General features: G+C 44.5%; 1 protein-coding gene across 1 annotated transcript in view; it reads left to right on the top strand.

The window, feature by feature from the left end:
* mrc1a (mannose receptor, C type 1a) overlaps positions 1-23504 on the top strand; it is a 137661-nt gene that overhangs the window by 3889 nt on the left and 110268 nt on the right. The window contains exons 2-3 of the mRNA XM_039754266.1: positions 6596-6997; positions 18669-18842. Of these exons, the coding sequence (XP_039610200.1) occupies positions 6596-6997; positions 18669-18842 (576 nt within the window). The remainder of the gene's footprint in view (positions 1-6595; positions 6998-18668; positions 18843-23504) is intronic.

The following is a 23504-nucleotide window of genomic DNA, read 5'->3' as shown; positions in this document are numbered from 1 at the left end:
CTCTAAACTCATCTAAACTGAAGCAGCCGCTTTAAGATTTCCAATATTTGATGCAGTTCTTCTTGTTTTAATTGTGCACTTCTACCTCACGGAGTAACTCATCGTATTTCTTATGAACACCCTGCATTAAAGCGGCTTACCCTCAGTCAGACTTTTTGAACTTCTTTATTTTCGATTCAAGACACAAAACTTGGGGTGCCTGGAAGGAGCCCCGACTCTTCTGTTCTTTTTCTTTCTTTGCTGTTTTAAAAACGAGGCAGACAATCATAAATGGTGCAAAAAAAAAAAAAATGCACGTTAAGTGTAACAGTTGAGACTTCTTCTTACTTCATAGAGTTTTGATGGTTTCTGGCCAGAAGAGAGGGGTCCAGGTGGGGTGACCCCGGAAGTGACGTCAGGGTTGGAGGCACATCGGTCTTCCATTCTACAAACGGGAGTAGAGGAGTGAAATCGTTTTTGCTTAGCGCCCTCTTGTGTTCCGGGGGAGTAATGTCATTTTCCAAGCCCTTAAGCTGTTCCCCAAGCGCATGTGCATGAGAACTGCTAATGGAAAATTACGGATAAAAGTTTTAGTCAACAACAACAACAACAAAAATGTATTTCTGGTATAGCCTAAAGTCCCACAGAGAATGCCTTGATGGGTTTTAGTAAGCCCTGTTGTTTTTTTTGACGGACCCCCAGCCTTAACTCCCCAGGGAGACAGTCATTGCTGGGGGCTTTATTTCATTGTTGACTTTAGATATTTATTTAAATATATATAATGAACAACAGGGGTGCTACCGAGCCCCACACACAAATGCACAGACATGTCCCGGGTTTCCACTCAGTAATTTTAAATGCTCTTCCTTCTCACTGCTGCGAGTGCCCGTCTGTCTCCACTCCCGACTCCGACTCTACGAAGTGCGGTCTCTTGTATCGAAGACCTAGGAGTTCTTCCGGTGCCAGGGCTTTCCCTGTTGGGAGCACTTCCATGTCATATGGAAATCCCAAGAAGCAGGGAGTGCAACTCCCTGTAGCACCCCCTAGCAGCACCCACAGACCACAACTGGGCTGTGCTAATGGACTACAATTCCCAGCATTCCCTGTGGGTACCAAATCCCAGGAATGCTGCCATCTAGCGGGTCAGGGGAATATGAAACCTTGAAATGGTGCCTCACCCAATCTCTCCGTTATAATGGCTTCCTGGCTAGTTGAGGAACTGGGGCCAATCTTGGCAGGGACGCCAGCCCATACGTGTCGACCATTACAGTATTTAGAATACAACTTGGCACTTTGTTTTCCTGATGATGATCTTTTTATTTAGAATTCTGGGTTTTGGTGAATGACTCCATGATTTTTGGGTTCAGGTGTTTGCTTGTCTCTTTATTTCCTACATTCTGACCTGATGCTCTGATATTTCACGCAGGCTTCCAGTGAGTATCTCTGATGTGCCCCTGCATGCCAGCAAGCTCCATACTGCACTTCTTTGTACCGTACCAAGTGTTCTTAATGTCACTGACACGGTGGTGCAGGTTTGCCTTCCTGTAGTGCTTAGCATTTCTTCAGCAATCGCCCAAAGCATCGGCCCACGTTGACAGGGACTCCTGAATGTCCGGACGGCCCCCTGATATTCTCTTTGAGCGAACCCCTCAGTCTCTTCAATGTTAGTACATGGAAGGTGAGCAGAGACTGGGAGATGTGCAAGTCAATATAGATGGGGACATCAAAATGAAGCAGACCACAAAGAAATGAGGTCTGGGGGTCTGGCAGGAAGCCCCTTTTAATCGTGGTGTCTTTAGGACAAAAAGAAAAGAATGCTCACCTGTGCTAAACAACACTCAGCTTCATGCTGTCTTTGAAAAAAAAGCCTCCAGGGGCTCTGAGCATTGGGGTCCTCATAAGGTGGTCCGTAACTAAATGACAGCTTCCAGTGGGAACTCTAGGTTATACACCAGCATGACCAGAAGGGCTGTGGCTTTGGCCACAAAGGAAGTGACCTCATCGGTCCTCCTAATTGCCTTCATATTTATTTATGTAGGTTTGGATATTTTTAGAGTCCTGGAGACCTCATCCATCTAGCTGCCTCCCCATTTGGCCATGCCACGGCTGAAACGTTGCTCCGATGAAAGGACCCTCTTTCCCATGATTCCTGTGATCCTCCATCAGGGATGACTTTACCATAGGCAGGCAAACAACTTGGCAGGTGGGCGTGGCACCAATGGCCACATTTGGGTACCGAGAAAAGAAACAGAATAGGTGAGGGTTAGTATTCAAATATAATTATCATGTTACTTATGTTATAGTGCTAATGACTAACAACAGAGATGCAGTATGTACAGTTAATCAGCAGCTCTAGTCAGGATATGCTAAACTGAAGTAGTGAGTCTTCAGCCGGGATTTAAAGGCTGAGACTGAAGGGGCATCTCTTATGGAAGCAGGAAGACCATTCCACAGTTTAGGGGCCCTGTAACTAAAAGCTCGACCTCCCACTGTTATTTTATTAATCCTTGGAATCCTAAGCAGACCGGCATCTTGAGATCTTAATGTGCTCAGGTTTGTAAGTCATGATAAGTTCAGACAAGTAAGCGGACCTTGGCCATTTAATGCTTTATATGTTAAAAGGAGGATTTTGAAATCTGCCCTAAACTTAACTGGGAGCCAGTGTAAAGATTTAAGAACTGGGGTTATGTGTTCATATTTTCTTGTTCTTGTAATAATTCTTGCAGCGGCATTTTGGATTAACTGGAGGCTGTATAGAGAACAGTTTGAACAGCCAGTGAACACCGCATTGCAGTAGTCAATCCTACTAGAGATAAATGCATGAATTAATTTCTCACAATCCTGTTTATTTAGAAAGCGCCTTAATTTCCTAACATTTTTAAGATGAAAAAACATGTTTTGGACGACTTTGTAATATGCGCTTTAAATGACATGCTAGAGTCAAAGATAACACCTAGATTGCGGGCTGATTCAGTAAAATTAATTGGGATTCCAACTGAGTTAAATGGCGACAAAATATTGCTGTGATCAGCGTCATTCCCTCCAACAATTAACATCTCTGTTTTATCTGTATTTAAAGACAAGTAGTTCTCATTCATCCATTCCTTTAATTCACTAACACAACTAATTAAAGACAACATCGGAGAAACTTCATTTGATTTAAATGAAAGGTATAACTGGGTGTCATCTGCATACGAGTGAAAATTAACATTATGTTTCCTAATGAGAGATCCCAGTGGAAGCATGTAAAGTGAAAACAGTAAAGGTCCCAGTACTGAGCCCTGCGGACCCCATATTGAACTTCTGTGTATAATGATGGAGTACTGTCTGCACATTTCTGTACATACTGGAATCGATTTGATAAATAAGAACTGAACCAAGCGAGCACGGGCCTGTAAGCCCAACATCGTTTTCTAGCCTGTGCAGTAAAATAGAATGGTCAATGGTGTCAAATGCTGCACTTAAGTCCAACAACATAATTACAGTGGAATTTCCTTCATCAGAGGATATCAGAATGTCATTTACAACCCGTGTTAGTGGCGTTTCTGTACTATGACCAGTCGAAAGCCAGACTGGAATTTCTCAAATAAATTGTAATGCGTAAGGTGTGACTGAAGCTGACTGGCGACTACTTTCTCTAGTATTTTAGAGAGAAATGGTAAATTTGAAATAGGCCTATAGTTATTTAGTATGTGTGGGTCTAGGTCTGACTTTTTAAGTAAAGGTTTAATGACTGACACTTTTAGTGCATCAGGTACGGTGCCATGCAGTAATGAACTATTGATAACGGTTAGAATAGGCTGCAAGAACATCCATTGCACTTTTACTAGTTTTGTTGGCACTGGATCTAGGGAACAAGTAGTGGGCTTCATTTTAGTAATTAAAGTTAAGACTTCCTGGTGAGTTACAGGATTAAAATTATTAAAGTGCTGAATGCAATGTGACAGGGTCTGCTAAGCTAGTATTTGTTTTGTACTGTTATGCTGAGATCTGGGATCTTATATTTTTAATTTTCTCATTGAAGAAGTTCATAAAGTCTGTACTGCTAATATCTGATTGTATTTTGCACTGTTGATCTGAATTCCCATTTGTTAATTTAGCCACTGCTCTAAAAAGTACCCTAGGATTTTTATTATTGCTATCTATTAATGTAGAATAGTATTCTGAGCGAGCTTTAAAGAGGGCCTTTTATATTTATTTACACTCTCTGTCCATGCAATTTGAAAGACATGTAGCTTTGTTGTTCTCCATCTGCTCCAGTTTTCACACTCTAATTTAAGAGCTCGAGTGTTTTCATTAAACCAGGGAGAGTTTCTATGTGCTTTGATCACTTTTGGTTTTCCACGTTTACATTTGATGTTAACTGATCTAAATGGTTTTCCACAATTACACTCGACTGACACCCCGTCAGAATGGGATCCAGTCCATTACCTGGGCAGGAGTCCATGATAATAAGAAGGTAGGAAGAAATGCAGGACATATGGAAAGAAAGGCAGGGAATAAAAACCTCGGTACACTGGCACTCTGGCAGGGATGGAGCAAAGAACATCACCCAGTCAGGCGGCCAGAATCACAAACAGACAAGGAGAGACAACCTATCTGGTCTACATACTCCCCAGGGGTGCTAGAAGGCAGCATCCCTGGTCCTTGGTGCTCATATGGCAGGGCATGCTGGGAACTGTAGTCCTGTGATGCAGGCCTGTTGGGATCTGCCTGGGGGTGCTGCAAGGATTAGCAATCCATACTTTGATGGGAGCTCTGCATGACCCGGAAGTGTTTCATATGGACCATGTCCTCCTGAGTTTTAGAGTAAAGGAGCCACTCTGCCTCATCCAGGTGAGATGGAGTTGGGTGGAAGAGGATGAAGCTCACCTCATAGTAGTGGAGGATGAGAGAGAAGAGAAGAGAACTGTGATTGTGTTACCTTGACAGTAGCCATTGTAAAGGTATTTGGTTATAAAAAAAAAAACATTTATTTGAACCCGGGACTTGAGTCTGTAAGGTTGTGTTTGGGGTGTGAGGGTTGGTGGAATCCCCTTGTGGTCACGCTGTTACGTAGTCATTATGATATCTGTCTATCTATCTACAGTATGTATCTATGAACCATATAGCGCCTTTCATATTTGTCATTTGTAATATAATGTGTTTTCTATTTATTTATTTTAGAGAAAGTAAAATGCACTATATAATAGATAGATAGATAGATAGATAGATAGATAGATAGATAGATAGATAGATAGATAGATAGATAGAATAGATAGATAGATAGGAAAGGCACTATATGATAGATAGATAGATAGATAGATAGATAGATAGATAGATAGATAGATAGATAGATAGATATGAAAGGCACTGTATTATAGATGGATGAAAGGCACTATATGATAGATAGATAGATAGATAGATAGATAGATAGATAGATATGAAGACATTATATTATAGATGGATGAAAGGCACTATATTATAGATAGATATATAGAAAGGCACTGTATACTAGATAGCTAAATAGATAGATAGAAAGGCACTATATAATTGATAGATAGATAGATAGATAGATAAAATGTAGTCTTTATATTGTAAATAAAGATAGTACACAAAAGAAAAGAGGATTGTTGTCCCATCTGATGCTCCTTGTAATTGGAATATCCAAAGGACAAAGATGGGACCAAAAGAGGACAATCAGCAGTTGTAGAAACACCAAGTTCCTCAGAGGGGCGGAGCCCCGATCGGCTCTGTAGATGGTCTGATTCTGAATGCTGACTTCTGGTTTAAATATCAGGAGGGGGCGTGGCTTCACTGCTATCAGACGTGACCTCAGTGGTCCACTGGACTTTTCTTCTCCTCCATTCTAAGGACACCGATGGAACACAAGTTAGCGGTGGTGTCACACTTAATTCCTTCCCTGTACTCATCAAGCGCGCCCCCATAAAACGCTCACTACACGCAGTAGTCTGTCACTGCAAGCTCATATAACTCCAGGGTCGATCTTCATGCCGTGACATCGCCAGCGAGAGAGCACTGAAGAATTCTGGGATTTCCCTTTGGAACAACTGATCCTAAGCTAAAATGAGAGGAGTACGGCGTGAATACACGTTACATACATGTTGTACCCCAAATTTGATGTGAGGTTCGAAATCCCCCGGAGAGACATACCGATGGTCAACATCCACCCAGGAACAACCTTAATAAATTTGAAAATGTCTAATCATAGAGGTCATACTGTATAGATTTAAATATGTCCTGTGCTCCTCTGTATAGAGCCTATTGTTCTATAAAAGTGCCTTATCTGCCAAACTTACTGTCTCTTCTGGAACCTCACATGTTAAGTTTGAATTTTTATACTTATTTCTAATCATTTAAAAGTCAATTCCAAACGGGTTTGTTTCCTGCCTGGCGCCCTGTGTTGGCTGGGATTGGCTCCAACAGACACCCATGACCCTGTAGTTAGGATATAGCGGGTTGACTAATGGATGGTTGGATGGAATTCCAAACGGTAAACGGTGGCACAAATCATTACGATCAAATACAACAGCCAGCCGTCCTGTTGATGGCCGACTGCTGAGCTCTGCTGTATTCTTGTTCCCTGCGAATTCATTTTCTTCTCCTTCCTACACAGAGTCCTTGTTCTTTTTAATCCACAATGCGGACCACAACAAGTGTGCTGAGGTGCTCAGTAACACGTCCGTGGTGGCCGCCCCCTGCAAGCCTTCTGCCGCCTCTCAGCAGTTCAGATGGGTGTCCGACAGCAGGCTGGTGAGCAAGTCGACCAAACTGTGCCTGGGAGTGACGACCAAAACCAACATGGCTAAAGTCCAGCTCTTTGAATGTGACGCCAAGAGTGACCTGCAGAAGTGGGAGTGCAAAGACGAACACTTATTTGCGATTCAGGGAGCCAAACTGCAATTCAATCATGGAAACACCAACGACCAAAGCATCATAATTTATTCAGGCTCGGGATCTTGGAGCAAGTGGAAGATTCACGGGACAAAAGATGACTTGTGCTCCAGAGGATATGAAGGTAAGATTCATTTACTTGTATTAAAATAGACCTTAGACATCAGGTGGCTCAGAGTGTAAAAAGGTGTAAAATAAAGAGATTAATCACTGCAAAGAGCTACGGTGTCTCCTCGCTTCTCCTGTAAGCTTCTTTGAAACGTTTAACGAAACGTCTTTAAGGGTTATGAAAAGAAAAGGCCCATGAGGGTGTAAAATAATGGCGGTCACTGTGAGCAAAAGGAAAAGTCGCTTGTGAGTCAGAACTCCATCTTCCTCTGTCGTGGGTCTACTTGGTGGTCCGTTGGAGGATGCGGATGTGAGGTCACTCATCTTCTGGCTGGCATCCTATTGAACTGCGGGTGTAAAATAATCAGACGTCGATCATAACAGCGCCACCTCTTGACTGGGGGTGGAATCGCTGACCTTGCCAGAGCCCTGAAGATGTTCCACATGACACTTGTCATATTTTTTACTAACCCCAACCTCAATCCCACTTCCTTGTTTGCTCTTCAGTTCGAGATTTTACATTATTTGTAATTTTGCCCAAGCAATTAGGGACTTGATGACGAAACGTGGTTGAAATTTCATGCCAGAAAACAACACCGGGAAGCCTGAGAAAGAAGGCAAAACTCGAAACTAGAAGCACAGTTGAAAGAACAGAGGCGTTCCTTACAATGGGTGGGGTTGGATGAGGTCCGGCTCCTCCCAAGTCCCGCTGCAGGAGTGGATGCCACAGCTTGATAACGGTTAAGGCGACATTTCTCAAGCTTTAAGTATTTGCGACCCGAGTTTTCGTGACAGTTTCAATCGCACCCCCTTAACGTTTTTCTGAAATAGCAATTTGTTCTTTTTGAATTAATATCATAGATGCATATTTTATTGTACCTACTTAACTTTTACCGACATTTATCTAACTCTAGATTTATCTTTCTAGCATCAGAATGTAGTTTAAGTTCATTTGTTTTGGTTTCATTTTTCATATTTTTCGATTCTTCGCGCCCCCCTTTTTGTTACTTCACGCCCCCCTAGGAGGGCCCGTCCCACAGGTTGAGAACCAGTGAGCTAAGGGTTAGAGATGAGTGTTATTACTGGCTTTCTCGTTGAACTATTTTCTGCTGCCCTTTGTCATTTATTTTGCCATCAATGGCATCTTTTCAGGTGTTTCCTACTCCCAATGAATTTAGCCTCGATATGCAGTATTTACGACTTACGACTCTCTGTATTTTGGATTGAAATCGTTTCAGGCGTTTCCTACCAACAGTGCATGTAAAAGCTTTGACGTTTCTCACGTCGTATCACCACACCATTTTGTCTGATGATGGTTGATGCCGTTCGGATTGGTGGCCCCTGGGGTCGTCACATCGAAAGATCATTGATAACGACGGCTTAAGAAGTCACCTCGACGGATATTTTGTACACGAGGTTTGGATTAAAGCTCTGTAGTTTAGGGTTCTCTTTATTTCTGATCTCTCGCTGTTGAAATTATTGTGCTGTTTGACTTGATTTTTGGCCTTTGATTTGGTTTTGAACAAACTCCTTTTTGACTCGCCGGTTTGGCCGTCGCTTTGTCTTTCTCCCGTTTCTCACTCTACCCATCGGTCATTACAACGATCCTTTGACTGTCACATGAGGACCGTTTGGATTGGCTACGGTCACAGGCGTTTTGGTGATTTTAGGGGGCCCATCACTATGGCAGCATTCCCATGATTCACCTGGGGCTCTGACATCATTGGTTCAATAATGGTTGGATTGTCGTGTAAGGTTTTTATTGGGGCAGAGTGGGGGCTCTGAGGCTACGGATCTGCGCTGGTATCCAGAAGGTTGCCCGTCACTGCCAAGAGAGATCCTACTCTGCTGGGCCCTTAACCTGTAATTGCTCCAGGGGCTGCTGTACAATGGCTGACCCTGCGCTCTGACCCCAAGGGGTATGCGAAAACTAACAAATTCCTAATATGAGAAATTGTATAAGGCGAAATAAAGAACAAAAAAAAAAAAAAGGTCTTCCATCTTCCGAGATTGGACTTCTAAGAGTGTTATGTGCCATTTTATGTGCTTTGTTCTCAACAAGACAGATAAAGATTTCAGGAGATAGAGATGTGGTCGAAAGCCACAGTTTGGCAGATCTCTGGGAAATCCGAATTATTAACCAAAGTTCTTAGGAACAAAACAGAATTCCCGAAAACAGCAAAAACCAAAAAGAGGCCGAATCTTTAAGAACGTTCTGTGCGTTTCTTTACGCTTGGCACTTTTCGGTTTCTGAATCTAAATTTTGCTCCTAAGAACTGTGATTTTTGGTAACGATTAAGATTTATGACCGAGACGTCTCGCTTTCAGACTTTGCTTATCAGTATCTCCTGTGCTCATTTTCATTATTTTTTATCTCTCCACCACGCTGAATCGGGAGTGCATTCCCCTCGACTTTCTCGTCTACTCAGGTCATGTGGATGTGTCTATGCTTGTTCCGTCATATTCCATGTCTTTTGTGGGTGCTTCACCAAGAGGTGGGACCACCCATCCATATCCTGCAAGGATCCAACCTCAGCCCTATGCAGTCCCTTGCGGTTCATTGATTACGTACGGTGGAGTTGGTGAGTCTCTTTTGTGATTATCACTGTGCTCTTGTGGATTTTTTGTATTTTTCTGACCTCTGTGCTCTGTTTTTGACTTCACTTTCTGGATTTGCGTTTTTGAGACTTGTTTGCTTTGGATTGCCTTTGTTGGTTAATGTAACTCCTTCTGGCCTTATTGTGCTTCTCGTAGCTTCATTGTTTCAGAGCATTTTCAAAAATAAATCTTTTAATTTATAAAGATTCTTTGTCTACCCTTGATGTTTTACATACCAGAGGTTGACGGATCCTTCCACTCCCGGGGCGTTTTGTTACAGTCTGTTGGACTCGGTGCGTAAGAACTTTCTAGGTCATGACAGACTTTACGGGCTCCTCTGCAGCTGCCTCTGAAGCTGCTCATCTGTATGATGGACCGCCAGGTCAGACCTTTGGTTACTCATCCATGGCTGATGCAGCCTTTTAGCACCATTGCGATATTCCACCAAGAAAGACAAAACCAGTGTTATGGTCCAGCCAGGATTTTTGCTGGGCCTTACATTTATTTCTATTTATTTAAAGTTTTCTTGTTTAGGTTATTTCTGTTTTGTAGTTTCTCTCGCATAAAATATTTTTCTCTGATCTTGCTTTTCTTTCATTATTTATTACATGAGTATTACGGTTTCTCTGTGCGGTGTGATGCTCTCCTGTCCCTTGGAGTTTGTGGGTGGAGCCCCAGGGGGTGGGGCCACTCAGACTACACCACTCCTGAGCCCGCCCCCTCTCTGGCTCTTTGTGAAGCTCATTTGGGGTCTCAGTAACTCTTAGGTGTCTTTGTTGAATTGTCTGGTTCTTCTGCTTGGCTTCCTGGATTTCTCTCTCTGGGTTACATGTTCACTGAGGACTGCCTTATGGACACTTCTTCATGCTTCTTTTGGAGACCTTTGTGATATTTTTGCTATTGTTGATGAACTATTCCTGTATTTATAAAGATTTCCTTCATCCACAGGTTTTTATGGATTCCTACCTTTAAGAGGCACTTTTGGATATTTAGGGACATTTAAGTTTATTTTTGAAGCTTACAGCCCTTTGGGCCTGCGAAGGCCGAGGCCAGTCAGTGCAGTTGGGATTTGGCCCACTTGGGTGAGGCAGGCCTGGCCAGTGAGGCCTTTTGGAGACCACATTTTCGCTTTATCATTTCTGGGCCAGCTAATGGGGACTCCGCACTGCTCCCTAGCTTATTTCTGGAGGCCTCACACTACTTTGGCCATTTTCTGTGCGTAATCAGAACAGTCTGTTGTTATAAAAAGTCTTTAAATATTTGACCATTTTAACCATTGTGTTGTGACGTGGGCACTGCCATTTTCTGTGTTATGTTGTATTAGTCGATATTGCGTTGCTATGGGTGACGTCCAGGGTCACGTCATTAGGATTTAAGGACAGTATGCAGGACAGCTCGATGCACTTGTGACATCCCGGGTGCCAGCAATCGGTGGGCATCGGCCTTCTCCAGGGACATCGATAGTCATAACTGTGGATAGACAATAGAGAGTCAGGACACAACAGCTGTTGTGGTGTAAAAATAAAAAGCGTGTGTCTATTAAAACAGCAAACAAATGGTGTCCAAAGTGCGGTGCTATCAACTCTCCAATAAATTATCCAGAATTCTGTGCTGCAGTGGGGAAGTTCAAAATCCAATAAATAAGATCAATAAATAGGCGACTAAAACCAATGATAAAATTACAGTATCTATCTATCTATCTATCTATCTATCTATCTATCTATCTATCTATCTATCTATCTATCTATCTATCTATCTATCTATTATATGGTGCATTTCCTATCTATATATATCTATTATATAGTGCATTTCACTCTATCTATCTATCTATCTATCTATAGATAGCTGATAGATTGATAGATTTTAATTTAGTGTAGATAGATAGATAGATAGATAGATAGATATGAAAGGCACTATATAACAGATAGATAGATAGATAGATAGATAGATAGATAGATAGATAGATAGATAGATAGATAGAAATAAATTCCCTGCATGCATGACCCCCAGAAGTGACAGTTGACGATTTGTATAACCTTAGGAAAGTCTGTAATAAAACTGAAACTAAACTCAAGTCATACAGATCAGCTGCGTGTTTATAAGCTAGCAGTGGCCCCAGCACTGCCCCCTGCTGGACACCACTTCTAACATTTCCTAATTGTGATAGCGTTTCTCTCCCATAATCCTTTGTTCCTGTGTTTAAGCCATACTGTGCCCCAAATTCCCGTTTTGTTTTTTAAGTTGGATTGCTTTCTGAATATCCAGGCCATTCGTCTCACCGGCTCCTCTCTGGTTGTCTGCTTCCTTGTAAATTCCACAGTCGTAATCAAACGCGACTTCTCCATCCAAACGCGTCTTAAAGATCCCAGCTGAGTGATGTGATGTTACTCCATGCGCTCTAAAGAAGGAGAGCGACTCCCGATGCTGCTCACGCCTCACCGTCCTTACCATTGTTTGTCATGTTAACGAGGTCCCGACGGCAGTGAATTCCACATTTAACACGTCAAGAAGTGAGACCCACTTATATGTTGAATTTATGGCCTATCACTCAACTTAAAAATGTGACTTCCTCACCAGAAGAGAACAAAACAAAAGAGGGGACACACAGGTCACCTGGCCTTGAGCCTTCGCAGGTTTAGTTTCCGCCAATTGAAGTTTTGATTTTCCTCTCCTTCCTGGCCATCTGACAGTGAGTTTTGTTATGAAGCTGTCCATTTGGGTTTTCTGCTGTCCCCTCAGGCTTCACCTTTCAGTTTCCGTCTCTTTTTAGCCAATTATTATTGTGAGGCACGTTGATCTGCTGTGCCTTCACTTGTGAAAATGTGCTGCCGATAGAAACGACGTGTTGGTGTTGCAGCAAAAGAGAACAAGAAACAAAGCCGAGGAGCTAAACTGGAGGAATGGTGACGGAGATTAAGTGCGGTCAGTGATTGGTCGGGGGGGTCTTAATTAAGCTGCACCATCATGACTGTAAAGCGGATGTCACATTATGTGACTGTTTGTTGTGGCGCATGTCAGATTTGCCCACCCCTCCGACTAATGAGAATTTCAAAGCTCTTTGATTTGATCCTCGTCAGTCGTAGTCTAGTTGGTCTCAGTCATTAGCTGTGTGACAATAGGCGATCATCTTCAGTTGGGGGTCCACCACCAACTGCCCCTGACTGGCTAAGATTACATAAATGACTAAAAATTGCTGAGAAGTCGTCTACTGTGACATTGAACTAAGCAGATAGGACATTAGAGCCTGGACTGGACACTCTTATGAGCTCAGCAGTTCCCAGACAATCTCAAAAAAGTCCTGTAGAGGGGGAAGTACCATCAAACCCTGGCTACTTATAAAAGAGGCCAACCAAGAATCTTCATAAATCAAAAGGTTATTTTCACAAGGAGCTTTGTTAAACAAAAATAAGCTCTGAAGATCACAGAAGGCAATGCCTCCCAAATAAGCAATCCCACCATCCCAATATGAAATCCAAGAAGGGTCGCAAAATGCACAAAATAATCGACAGAGCTCTCACCAGCAATGCACCACAAGCACTTTCACAATGAACCGCAATGGACTGTGGGTTTTCTTCAGCCTTTATAGGGATAGGGGGCAGTCTCTTGATATGAAGGGCAGGTGGCCCTGCCCCTTGGGGAACCACCCACAAAACACATGGTACATTAAAAACAAAATAAATATAGATACTAAATAGCCAACAATGTTATCATAAAAAAGGAACAAAATAGACAAAAATAAGACGTCTGATTCCCAGCCAGGAGAGGAACCGTGCCTGAAATATAACAGACGTCTCATCCTTTCATTCTTGGCCGGGCATTCATAATAAAAGTGTGAAGAACTTCTCAAGCCAGTACTGCCACCTTATTATGGCGTCTCAGCTACTCACAGAGGCTCTTGGGAAGTGTCATTCTTACATACAATAGAATACAATACAATGTATTTTTGTGTAGCCCAAAATCACACAAGAAGTGTCACAATGGACTTTAACAGGCCCTGCCTCTTGACAGCCCCCCAGCCTTGACTCTCTAAGAAGACAAAGTAAAAACTCCCATAAAAACCCTTGTATGGAAATAAATAAAGGCAGTTCAAAGAGAGACCCCTTACCGGGTAGGTTGGGCGTGTGGTGGGTGTCAAAAAGAAAAAGGGGGTCAATACAATATAATACAATACACAGAACAGAACAAATCCTCAATACAGTATAAAAATAAAAAATTTACAAGTTCGGAGCAGAATTGAACAGTAGATGATATCCCATAATATGATTTTAATTTGTTCAGAGTCCTGAAGACCTCAGCCATCAAGCTGCCTCCCCAATTTGGCCATTCCACAGCTGAACTAGAGCCAATCCGATGACAGGACCCCTCTACCCGACCATTCCTGTGATCCTGCATCAGAGATGACTTTACCACAGGCAGGCAGAACAACTTGGCAGGTGGGCATTGCTATCAAGTGCCACATTTGAGTACCGAGAAGAGAAACAGAATAGGTGAGGGTCGGTATCCAGTTATAGCTATCATGTTACTTATGTTACGTAGTGCTAATGACTGACAACAGAGATGCAGTCTGCACAGTTAATCAGCAGCTCTAGTCAGGGTGTGCTAAACTGAAGTCGTGAGTCTTCAGCCTGAGACTGAAGGGGCATCTCTTAAAGTAGCAGACAGACCATTTCACAGTTTAGGGGTCCTGTAACTAAAAGCTCGACCTCCCACATGAGCCTCAATGAGAAAAAAGCAGACTCGGAAATACTTCAGTGTCACAGGATGTGCTCCAGGACTGTGAGCCTCTGTCACCCCAATCTCTGGTAAAGTATAGCTGGGTCCTTAATCTCGTCTCCGTCAAGGCCCTAATTTATAGAGCTTCAGATGTCGGTCCCATCTGATGGCACGATGAGCATCACTGAAATGAGGGTGAGTCCTCTGTGGGTCTCCTGTTTCTACCGCCTTGAGGCTGCTGCTCGCCCTCTCCGCTTGATTCTAATGCTGCCTATCTCTGTGATGAGACGTCTGCAGCTCGCCAAGGGGTAACGACAACGACAGGCACATTTTCATGCAAGTAATGTGGCTGAAAGTGTTTTACAAGATGAAGTAAGAAGGGAGTTAATATATAAAACACAAACAAACAAGATCAGATAATAATAATACGATTCAGTACGTAACAAAGAGAAAGTGGCCAGGAGAACAGAAAAAAACTCCAGTCGGGCAGAAGGAAAAAACAAAATCTGCAGGGGTGCCAAGGCCAGGAGACCACCCAGCCCCCACCGGGCATTCTAACCTAACATCGATGTTCCAAATCAGCCCTCTTGGTTTCCAGGCTTCACATGTGGTCATCTGGGACGCCCGCCATTCGATTCCTTAACACAGGGGGCAGCATTGTGCCTTGATCAGGCTCTGTGACAGCAGAGAACAGCAGAGATTAGTAGGGAAGAATTCACTGCTCATGTGGACTAATCGGGATACAACTGAGATGTGGCCACAGAAAAGCCATTTGAAAACAATGGGGTTTTAGCAGTTTATTTAAAGTGTTCCACGCTGTCAGCCTGGAGAATTTCTGTTGGTAAAACGTTCCATTTTAGGTGCGTAACAGCAAAAAACGCCACCTTGCCACTTCTTTTAAGCTTGGCTTTTGGAATGATAAGCAGACCACCATTTGAAGATCTGAGGTTACAACTCGGAGTGTACGGGGCAGGCATTCCAAACTATGGGACGGGGCCGAGATTGTTTAAGGCTTTATAAACCATTAGCGGTATCTTAAAGTCAGTTCTAAATGACACGGGTAGCCAATGTAGTGACGCTAAGACTGGTGTGATGTGCTCAGAGCTCAGGGCACCGAGTCGTTCTTCACACCATTGCATCTTTTTACACTTTCTTGTTTTAGTACAGTACAGAAAGTACGTGAATAGCTCTTAAAGACAGAGAGCAATTCTTTTACGTGCAAATTGTCGGGCTAATGTCTTTACGATTTGCTCCTTCAACTTTGATTTTTGTCTTTCTTGTTTTTGTCTTTCTGCCGTTGACTTCGGTTTCATCTCCTGATCTCCCATCCGCTTGCCTTTTGACCGCCCGACTGCTGTAAAGCGTCACTCGGGTGTGCAGGTGAAGCCTCGACTTTCAGCCATGTGACCCTTTGGCTGATTTTGGCGAACACGTACACCTTCCTGTTTCGGTTTAGTCACCCAAAATATCGTAGATCACGTCGATTATCGATCTACAATACGATTTAGCACTTTTCCCAATAAACAGTAATATTAAATTATTGCAAATTCATTTGCGTTTCTGATTTCAGTGTTGAATATTTGAAGTCGACATCTCTTAAACCTGCACTTTGTGTTCTGCCATTAAAGACAAGGGGAAGGCAGAGAGAATGTTATATGAAGGAGCAGGAGGTGACAACATCGAGGTTATAAAAAGGAAACTTGTAGAGGACAAAAAAATCAGGAGATCAAAATAAAACTGAAACTTAGACGCTCGACACGTTAAAAACGAACTTGAAATGCCACCCAAAAGTCTTAGTCCGGAACGACTTAAACACATGCGAGGAAAGCTTTTAGTTTGCTTTTTTGTATCCACGTTCTTGGACGCAAAGCATAATGTACCGTCATCTTAAATATGTGACGTGGAATACCGGGGCGCTCCTGCCACCCCGACACAGACAGGCGGAGACACAAATGTCGCACAGCACACCATATTTTTTGCGTGGAGATGCGCTTTTCTCCGTTCCCCACAGCACAGTTCATAAAGCGCCAACAAGGGCAGCACAGTCCCTTTGCCAGCAGTCCTCCTCAGTAGCTTTGTCCTTGTTCCTCCCGACTCTGGCCATTGAGTATTTGGCGGTTGGCCCCCTTTAATAGGACACGCGGAAGGACTCCAGGTGTCCAGCGACCTTCTTCATGCAGCACTACCTGGTGTGGCGGAAGTGCTGCCAAACAGGGCCCAGTAAATGTCTAGGCGCCCTCTGGCAGAGGCCAAAGGCAGTGCCCTGCCATGCTCCAAACCCGTGGCACCGCTATAAGCCAAGGGCGCTGCCCTCTATCAGTCCGGGGTAGAAAATGTCCTGAAATAGCTCACAGATCCTTCCATTGTTGGGGCATTCCAGCTGCCCGCCACAGCCATTATTGCGTTTAATTTCAATGTTTTGTTGTCATTTCTAGCCTTCAAGAAATCGTTAAGCTCTCATTCCAGAAGTTTCTGAAGTCAAAGAATTTTCACATCCAAACCAGCGGTCGCCAAGTATTTTGTTGATTTTATCCAATTGATTTTGAACACAGTCATGGCAAAACTTACACCAGAGGTTCGGTTATTAATCATTGCATTCTGCAGTGCCATCTTTTTTTCCCCTGGGCATCGCCATTTCACGGGCTCTGCTGCATAGACGCCGTTTCAGGTGGCCGGGTTATGTGGTTATGTCTGTTGTAATGACTGACGGTTTAAATATCAGATTGACACGTCACTGCGTATCCGTGATTTGGATGTCAAGCCCACAAAAGTCTTTTGTTTCTCTTGTATCTTTGATCTTGAAATCTCACTTCTCCTTAAGACTACGATTCTTGGTGTCCGCTCTGCTATTTCGATTTAGGGTTGACTTTCGGTTATCGACTCATTTCTGTCCTCCGACTATGTCTCGTTTCCTTGTACTCTTTGTGCTGTTCAATATGATAGCGAGCTTCAATGTTTTCTTCTTTCCCAACTCCACTACTACCTCCGGCGGGTCCAGGGGGCTTCCCATACCTGAGGCTGCCTTCTCAACCAGCTTGAGGTGATGTTCCCAGCCGAGCAAACCACACTGACCATCACGGAGCTGTAGAACATGGAGAGAACGTCACTGTCCACATGAAAGGAGTGCAGTCACCCAAGCAAAGAAGAGCCTGCCCTGCTTGTTTTTAGAGTTCCTCCAGTCTAGTCTGTCACTGATGTGGACCCCCTAGTCATTATGGCAGTGCACCACCGCTACATCAACTCATTAAATTGTGACCAGACATGGGGGTTCCTTTGGGTGGGGACAATCAATAAGCTGCTTGTTGGTGGTGCTGATGTTGGCATGCTTGCAGACAGTTCTCAATCTTCTCCCCTGTCCCCTATGCCTCTGTCCCCTGTCCTCTGTCTCACCCCCCTTTCAAAACATGCAGAATCATCTGAGAATTGAGTTGACAGGCCTGCTCCTTGTGATGCTCCAGCCCTTGAACCTCACAAACGGTGGTCTGACAGACAGAGAGGACCCCACCGGCTCATCCACCTGCATATCTCTGAGTTTAGCCCTTAATGGGGATGGCTGGATGGTATTGAAGGCACCGGAGAAATCAAAAAACCTCCTCCTCAGGGGGTTGCCAGCTTTGTCTTGCCTCATGGAGCAGCTAGATAATTGAATCACCTACTCCAATATCTGTCCGGTGGGCAGTGCGTCCAAGTGGTCTCTCACAAGAGGTCTCGTATAGTGAAGGGCCAGCCTCTCAGTGGTCTTCACCATAAAGAGAATAAAATCGCCACTGTGGCCTGCAGAGGGCACTCCTGCCACCCAAACCTGACACAGACAGATGCAGGGAAATGCCGTCCCCCATATCCCCCCTACACTGCACAGTTCCAAACCACAAACACACAGCGCACAGCCCTTTCCTTTCTTCTTCTTTCTCTTGTTCTCTTCCTCTCAATCCACGTGCATTCCTCTTGGCAAGCTTCTTGTCCCACCTTTTATAGAGTGCCCAGAAGTGCTCCAGGGGTCCCATGATCATCTTCACAACGTTCTCCATGCTTCCATGATGAACTTCCATGATCCAAGCCCGTGGCACTGCTGTAACCCATTAGGTTGCCCTCTAGTGCTCAGGGGGAGGTAATGTCCTGAATATGTTCTCTCTCCTGATCCTTCCACTATATAGGAGTCCCGGCCGGGCAAGGGCATAACCACTCAATGCCACTTTGTTATAGTGGAGGGAATGGCGAGGGGTCTGTGGTTAACACGTACCTTGAGGGTCAAGATTTGGACCTGTGAGCGTGGTAACATTTTTTAATGGCTATGCCTCTTATTTTTCTTAAATATATTTTAATGTACAGAACTGCAACTGTTATTCACCACCTGTTTGTTTCTTTCTTTCTTTCAGATATCTTTACAATCATTGGGAACTCAAACGGCCTGCCTTGTCAATTCCCATTCAAATTTCAGAATCATTGGTTTGTCGAGTGCACGATTGAGGGCAGGGCTGACGGGAGGCTTTGGTGTGCAACCACACAAAGCTATGATGAAGACGGTAAATGGGGAATGTGCCCAGAAAAAGGTAAGGAAAGGGTCTGCACGCTTTGTCATATCTTTGTCTTTGCTGTGTTTGCATGTAAGGCAATGGGGACCTACTGTCATTGTCATGTCTGTCCATCTGCATGGTGCGACTCCTCTGGGCCGATTCTGTTGCAATTCCACAAATAGATCTTGTAAGACAAATCATCTCTAATCATCTTGTCTCCCCAAACCGCTTTTCCTTAGCCCAGACTTCCCCGTCCCCAGCCATAGAATTCCTAGATGTACCCAAATCAGCCAAAAGTCTCCTCTACACCCTTCATTTTGCTGGTGATGGGCCCACAAAATGGCTCAGCGCCACCATTGCAGCTGAGCACGGCTGGGTTATGTAGGTTGCTCACTGGTGAACACCACCCTCCAGACCTGGCTCCAGAGTGGGTCCTGGTATACCAGGCAGGGCACAATGTTTCCTAATTTATAGTCTCATCAGGGCCATGGTGAACCACCCTTTGTCCTGAGCTTTCAGCTCAAGCCCACTCAGCCAAGTAAGACCCTTCCTAAGGTGTGCAAACCCCACCACCATGCCAAGGTGATGATCCAGGGTGGGGTTCTGGGAGGGAGTTTGTTGGGAAAGGTCAGTTTTCATTGAGATATCTCAGATGGAGTCGGCTGCACACGTTTGTGAAATTTTATAACCTCCTGTAGCTGCTGGTAGGTAAGGCAGGATCAGGCGCGGGTCAAACACGTGCCAAAAGAAATCTCTCAGTCCAGAAAAGTTTGTTTTAAAAAGGTTTAGTGAGATTCAACGCAAACGGTCCACACAAGAATAGAGAGAAGTTGTTACACATGTAGAATAAAAGGCAAAAAAAAGGAAAACTTGTTAAACTTCAGTCGTTTTCTATACTTCTCATTCTTCTTCTTTCGGCTGCTCCTGTTAGGGTTCGCCACAGCAGATCATCTTCTTCCATATCTTTCTGTCCTCGTCATCTTGTTCTGTCACACCCGTCACCTGCATGTCCTCTCTCACCACATCCATAAACCTCCTCTTAGGCCTTCCTCTTCTCCTCTTACCTGGCAGCTCTGTCCTTAGCATCCTTCTCCCAGTATACCCAGCGTCTCTCCAAACCAACACAATCTCACCTCTCTGACTTTGTCACCCAGCCGTCCAACCTGAGCTGACCCTCTAATGTCCTCATTTCTAATCCTGTCCTTCCTCGTCACACCCAATGCCAATCTTCACATCTTTAACTCTGCCACCTCCAGCTCTGTCTCCTGTGCCACCGTCTCCAGCCCATATCACATAGCTGATCTCACTACCGTCCTGTAGACCTTCCCTGTCACTCTTGCTGATACTTGTCTGTCACAGATTAGTCCTGACACTCTTCTCCACCCACTCCACCCTGTCTGCACTCTCTTCTTCACTTCTCTTCCACAATCCCCGTTACTCTGTACTGTTGATCCCAAGTATTTAAACTCCTCCACCTTCATCAACTCTACTCCCTCATCCTCACCATTCCTCTGCCCTCCCTCTCATTCACACACATGTATTCTGTCTTGCTGGTCCTACTGACCTTCATTGCTCTCCTCTCATATCTCCACCTCTTCAGGGTCTCCTCAATCTGCTCCCTACTCTCACTACAGATCACAATTTCTTCAGCAGACAGGCAATGCAACTCCTTCTGGCCTTCTCTCTACTTCACTGTCAACATCCTCAGAGCAAACATCTCATCCCTGGTGCTCTTTGTCGTTTTCTATACTTAAGGATGAGTTATTTCTCTATGCTGTACTTCACATTCAGGGTGTTCTTAACATACGGCTCTGCACATACAACTCAGCACATTATGGCGCGGTTTGAAACCGTGTGTCCTCCATGTCTTACACACAGCAAGGCAAGTCACTAACTGGGACTAATCTGCAATCAGAGGGACAAGAAATAGTTGGAATACTCCATTTCAATTCAGCTTGTGGGGATTAGAAGAACCTCCCATATACTATGCACTAATTTATAGGCAAACATTTAATATAACTAAGAAAATACTTCAATCAACTTCGAGTGACAACTAGCAAAGGGCTCTTACACCTCCCACTGAAAGGCATTGGTGAAGTTTCAAACTTGGCCAGCTTAAAATAGAAGAAGACGCCTTCAGACGTGGATTCGTTTCACATTTACCTCGAGCAGGTCACCTCATCCGGTGTATTTTGTGTACTTTACTGTTGTCATTTCTCAGCCTCTTCCCCTGGCTGGGGTTCAAAGTCACCTTTTCTGTCTCTTTTGATTCTTTTATTGATGTTGATTATGTTCATTACACTTTATTTTTCATTTTTTTCTATGTATATAAGCTGCTGGTGTTTGGTTCATTGTTGTTTTATGGTTGTTCTCCCAAGAGGCGGGGCCACCTATCAATCTCCGCCAGTAACTGCCCTTTCCACCCTGTGAATCTGGAGGGTCTTCCACAGTTCCTGGTGGTTCATTGTGAATGCACTCTGGAGTTGATCAATTCTTGTGTATTTTGCTGGGCTTTTTGTGAATTTTCTGGATTTTGATCATTTTCCTCCATTTTTTTCAATTCACTTCTAAATTTCTGCATTTGGACTTGTTTGCTTTGGATAGTACAATTCCCTTTTGCCTTATTTAGCTCCACAGAACTTTCTTTTGTACTTCCAGGCAATTTGTGGAAATAAATGTTTTCATTTTATAAAGCCTCTTTGTGGCCATTTTTTGCATCTAGCCGGGGTTTTTGGTGGGATTTCCCCCTCTAGTGGGCATTTTGGAACTTTTTGGGGTTCTCTTGTGCTTTGAACCCCCAGTTCATGACGCCTATTTTACTAATCTGAGAGCTGCTTCGGATGCTCAATCCAAGTAAATGCCAGCAGAGTCAAGCATGTGGTGGCAGCTTGTGCCCGATGTGACATTTGATATCCAGGTCTGTAACTCAGCCCAACAAAATAAAAACCGGTTTAAGCTTGCCTTAAGTCTTAAGGTGCACTCTGACTGTGCGGGAATCTCACCCAGAAGTACAGCACATACAATGCAGCTGCGAGGGAAGGAGGAGGACAGTGGATATTGTGAGCCATGCAAGCAGAAGAGAGGGATGTCTGTCTGATGTCTCGTGCTTGTCAGCTAACATGGAATAGAAACAGGAACAAATAGAAGGCAGAGAATTCACCGTAACTGGAAAGCATTTGTAAAGACGCTGCCGCTGTCAGACGGCATGTCAGTTAGCCCTCCACACTACTTATTTTTTCTTCCAGGAGGTGTCATTGACAGATAAACGCTCTTCTGGGTTTCCAAAACAATGGCGGAATAGTGAACGAGAGCCTCTGTAATATCCCTCTGTGTTCAAATTTCAAACAAAACCAACTCTCACCTGATTTATTACAGCTTTCTGACCGAAGGAGAGTCGCAGTCAGGGCAGCTGATAGGACAGTCCTTACAGATGACGTTGTGGTTGTGACCCGCTGGGCTGGCTACTTTGGGCAGCTGTTCAAAGCTGATCCTCCGGTCAGGACGTTGGACATCTCTGGGTCCTCCAATCAGCTGTGAACCCCCCAGTCTCACTAAGATGGCACAGGTGGTGAACCAGCTGAGGGTAGAGAAGGCTGCAGGGATCTGTGGTATCCTGGCATTGCAGGCAATCTTTGCTTCCATTTAGGAGAAGGGCATCATCCCAACTGACTGGAAAACTGGACTTGTCGTCTTTCTCTGGAAAGGAATGGTGGTCAGCTAGAGGGGGATAACCTCGCTAGGGTCACCCTTAATAGGATCCGTGATCACTTTCCCACCTGCCAGTCAGGTTTTAATGCCTACCATCGACCACATCCTAGCACTGAGGGTTCTCATCGAGTGCAAATGTGAATATCGACAGATTTTCTTTGTTGATCATCCTGAGACTTCACAGGATCCCCCTCAAGTTGCTTGACATCATGGCCGGCCTGTACGCTGTGTGATGGATGGCTGGGGCCCTTGCCCTGCCGGGATGCCATGATGGTGGAAGTACTGGGAGAGAGACAATAGCTCCCTCGGGACACGAGAGGGCGACCTCCCGCGGATTGCATCGGGGCCACAAGCCTGGAAGCTCAACCCCCGTGTCCACCACCAGGGGGCACCTCGATAGTCCCCGAGCCGTGGACTGCAGCACTTCTGCCACATGCGGGACTGCTGCCGGATGGAGATCAGAGTGCCCCTGGGATACTTCTGGGTCCACAAAGAGGCCGCCTCACTCAGTTCAGGAAAGCCAAAGTCGGGAGGTGGAGGACAAAGGTGGCGAGGAGAGGAGTGGAGGCGGCAGAGAAAGGAGAAGAAGAGAGGAAAAAGAAAGAGAAAGAAAGAAAGGACTGAGCAGTCTGTGGGTGATTTGTGCACTGTGTGCTAACAAAGAAAAAGAAAAGAAATAAAAACCGTGTGTGCTTGGACTTGTGTGGTCTGCCAGTCCGTGTCGGGGTTAACTTCCACAACTGGCACGGTGAGTGCTGTGCAGAGAGGAGGCAGACCCTCTGCGTTTTTCCCAGTTGATTCTGGGGGTCTGTCAGCAGTCTGTTCTGCTCCTACTCTGTTCAGTGATCACATGGACTGGGAGTTGGGGGGTCATCTGTTGGTGAAGAGAGACTCACTGATCTTGACTTTGCTGACGATGCTGTGATCTTCAATGGAGGCTGTGATGGGGGCTCTCAAGAGACTATAGTGAGGGGTCTGAGGGTCTGGGCT

The sequence above is a fragment of the Polypterus senegalus genome, chromosome 5 (genome assembly GCF_016835505.1).
Source record: "Polypterus senegalus isolate Bchr_013 chromosome 5, ASM1683550v1, whole genome shotgun sequence".
NCBI lineage: Eukaryota > Metazoa > Chordata > Cladistia > Polypteriformes > Polypteridae > Polypterus > Polypterus senegalus.
This window is presented reverse-complemented; position numbering and strand designations above follow the sequence as displayed.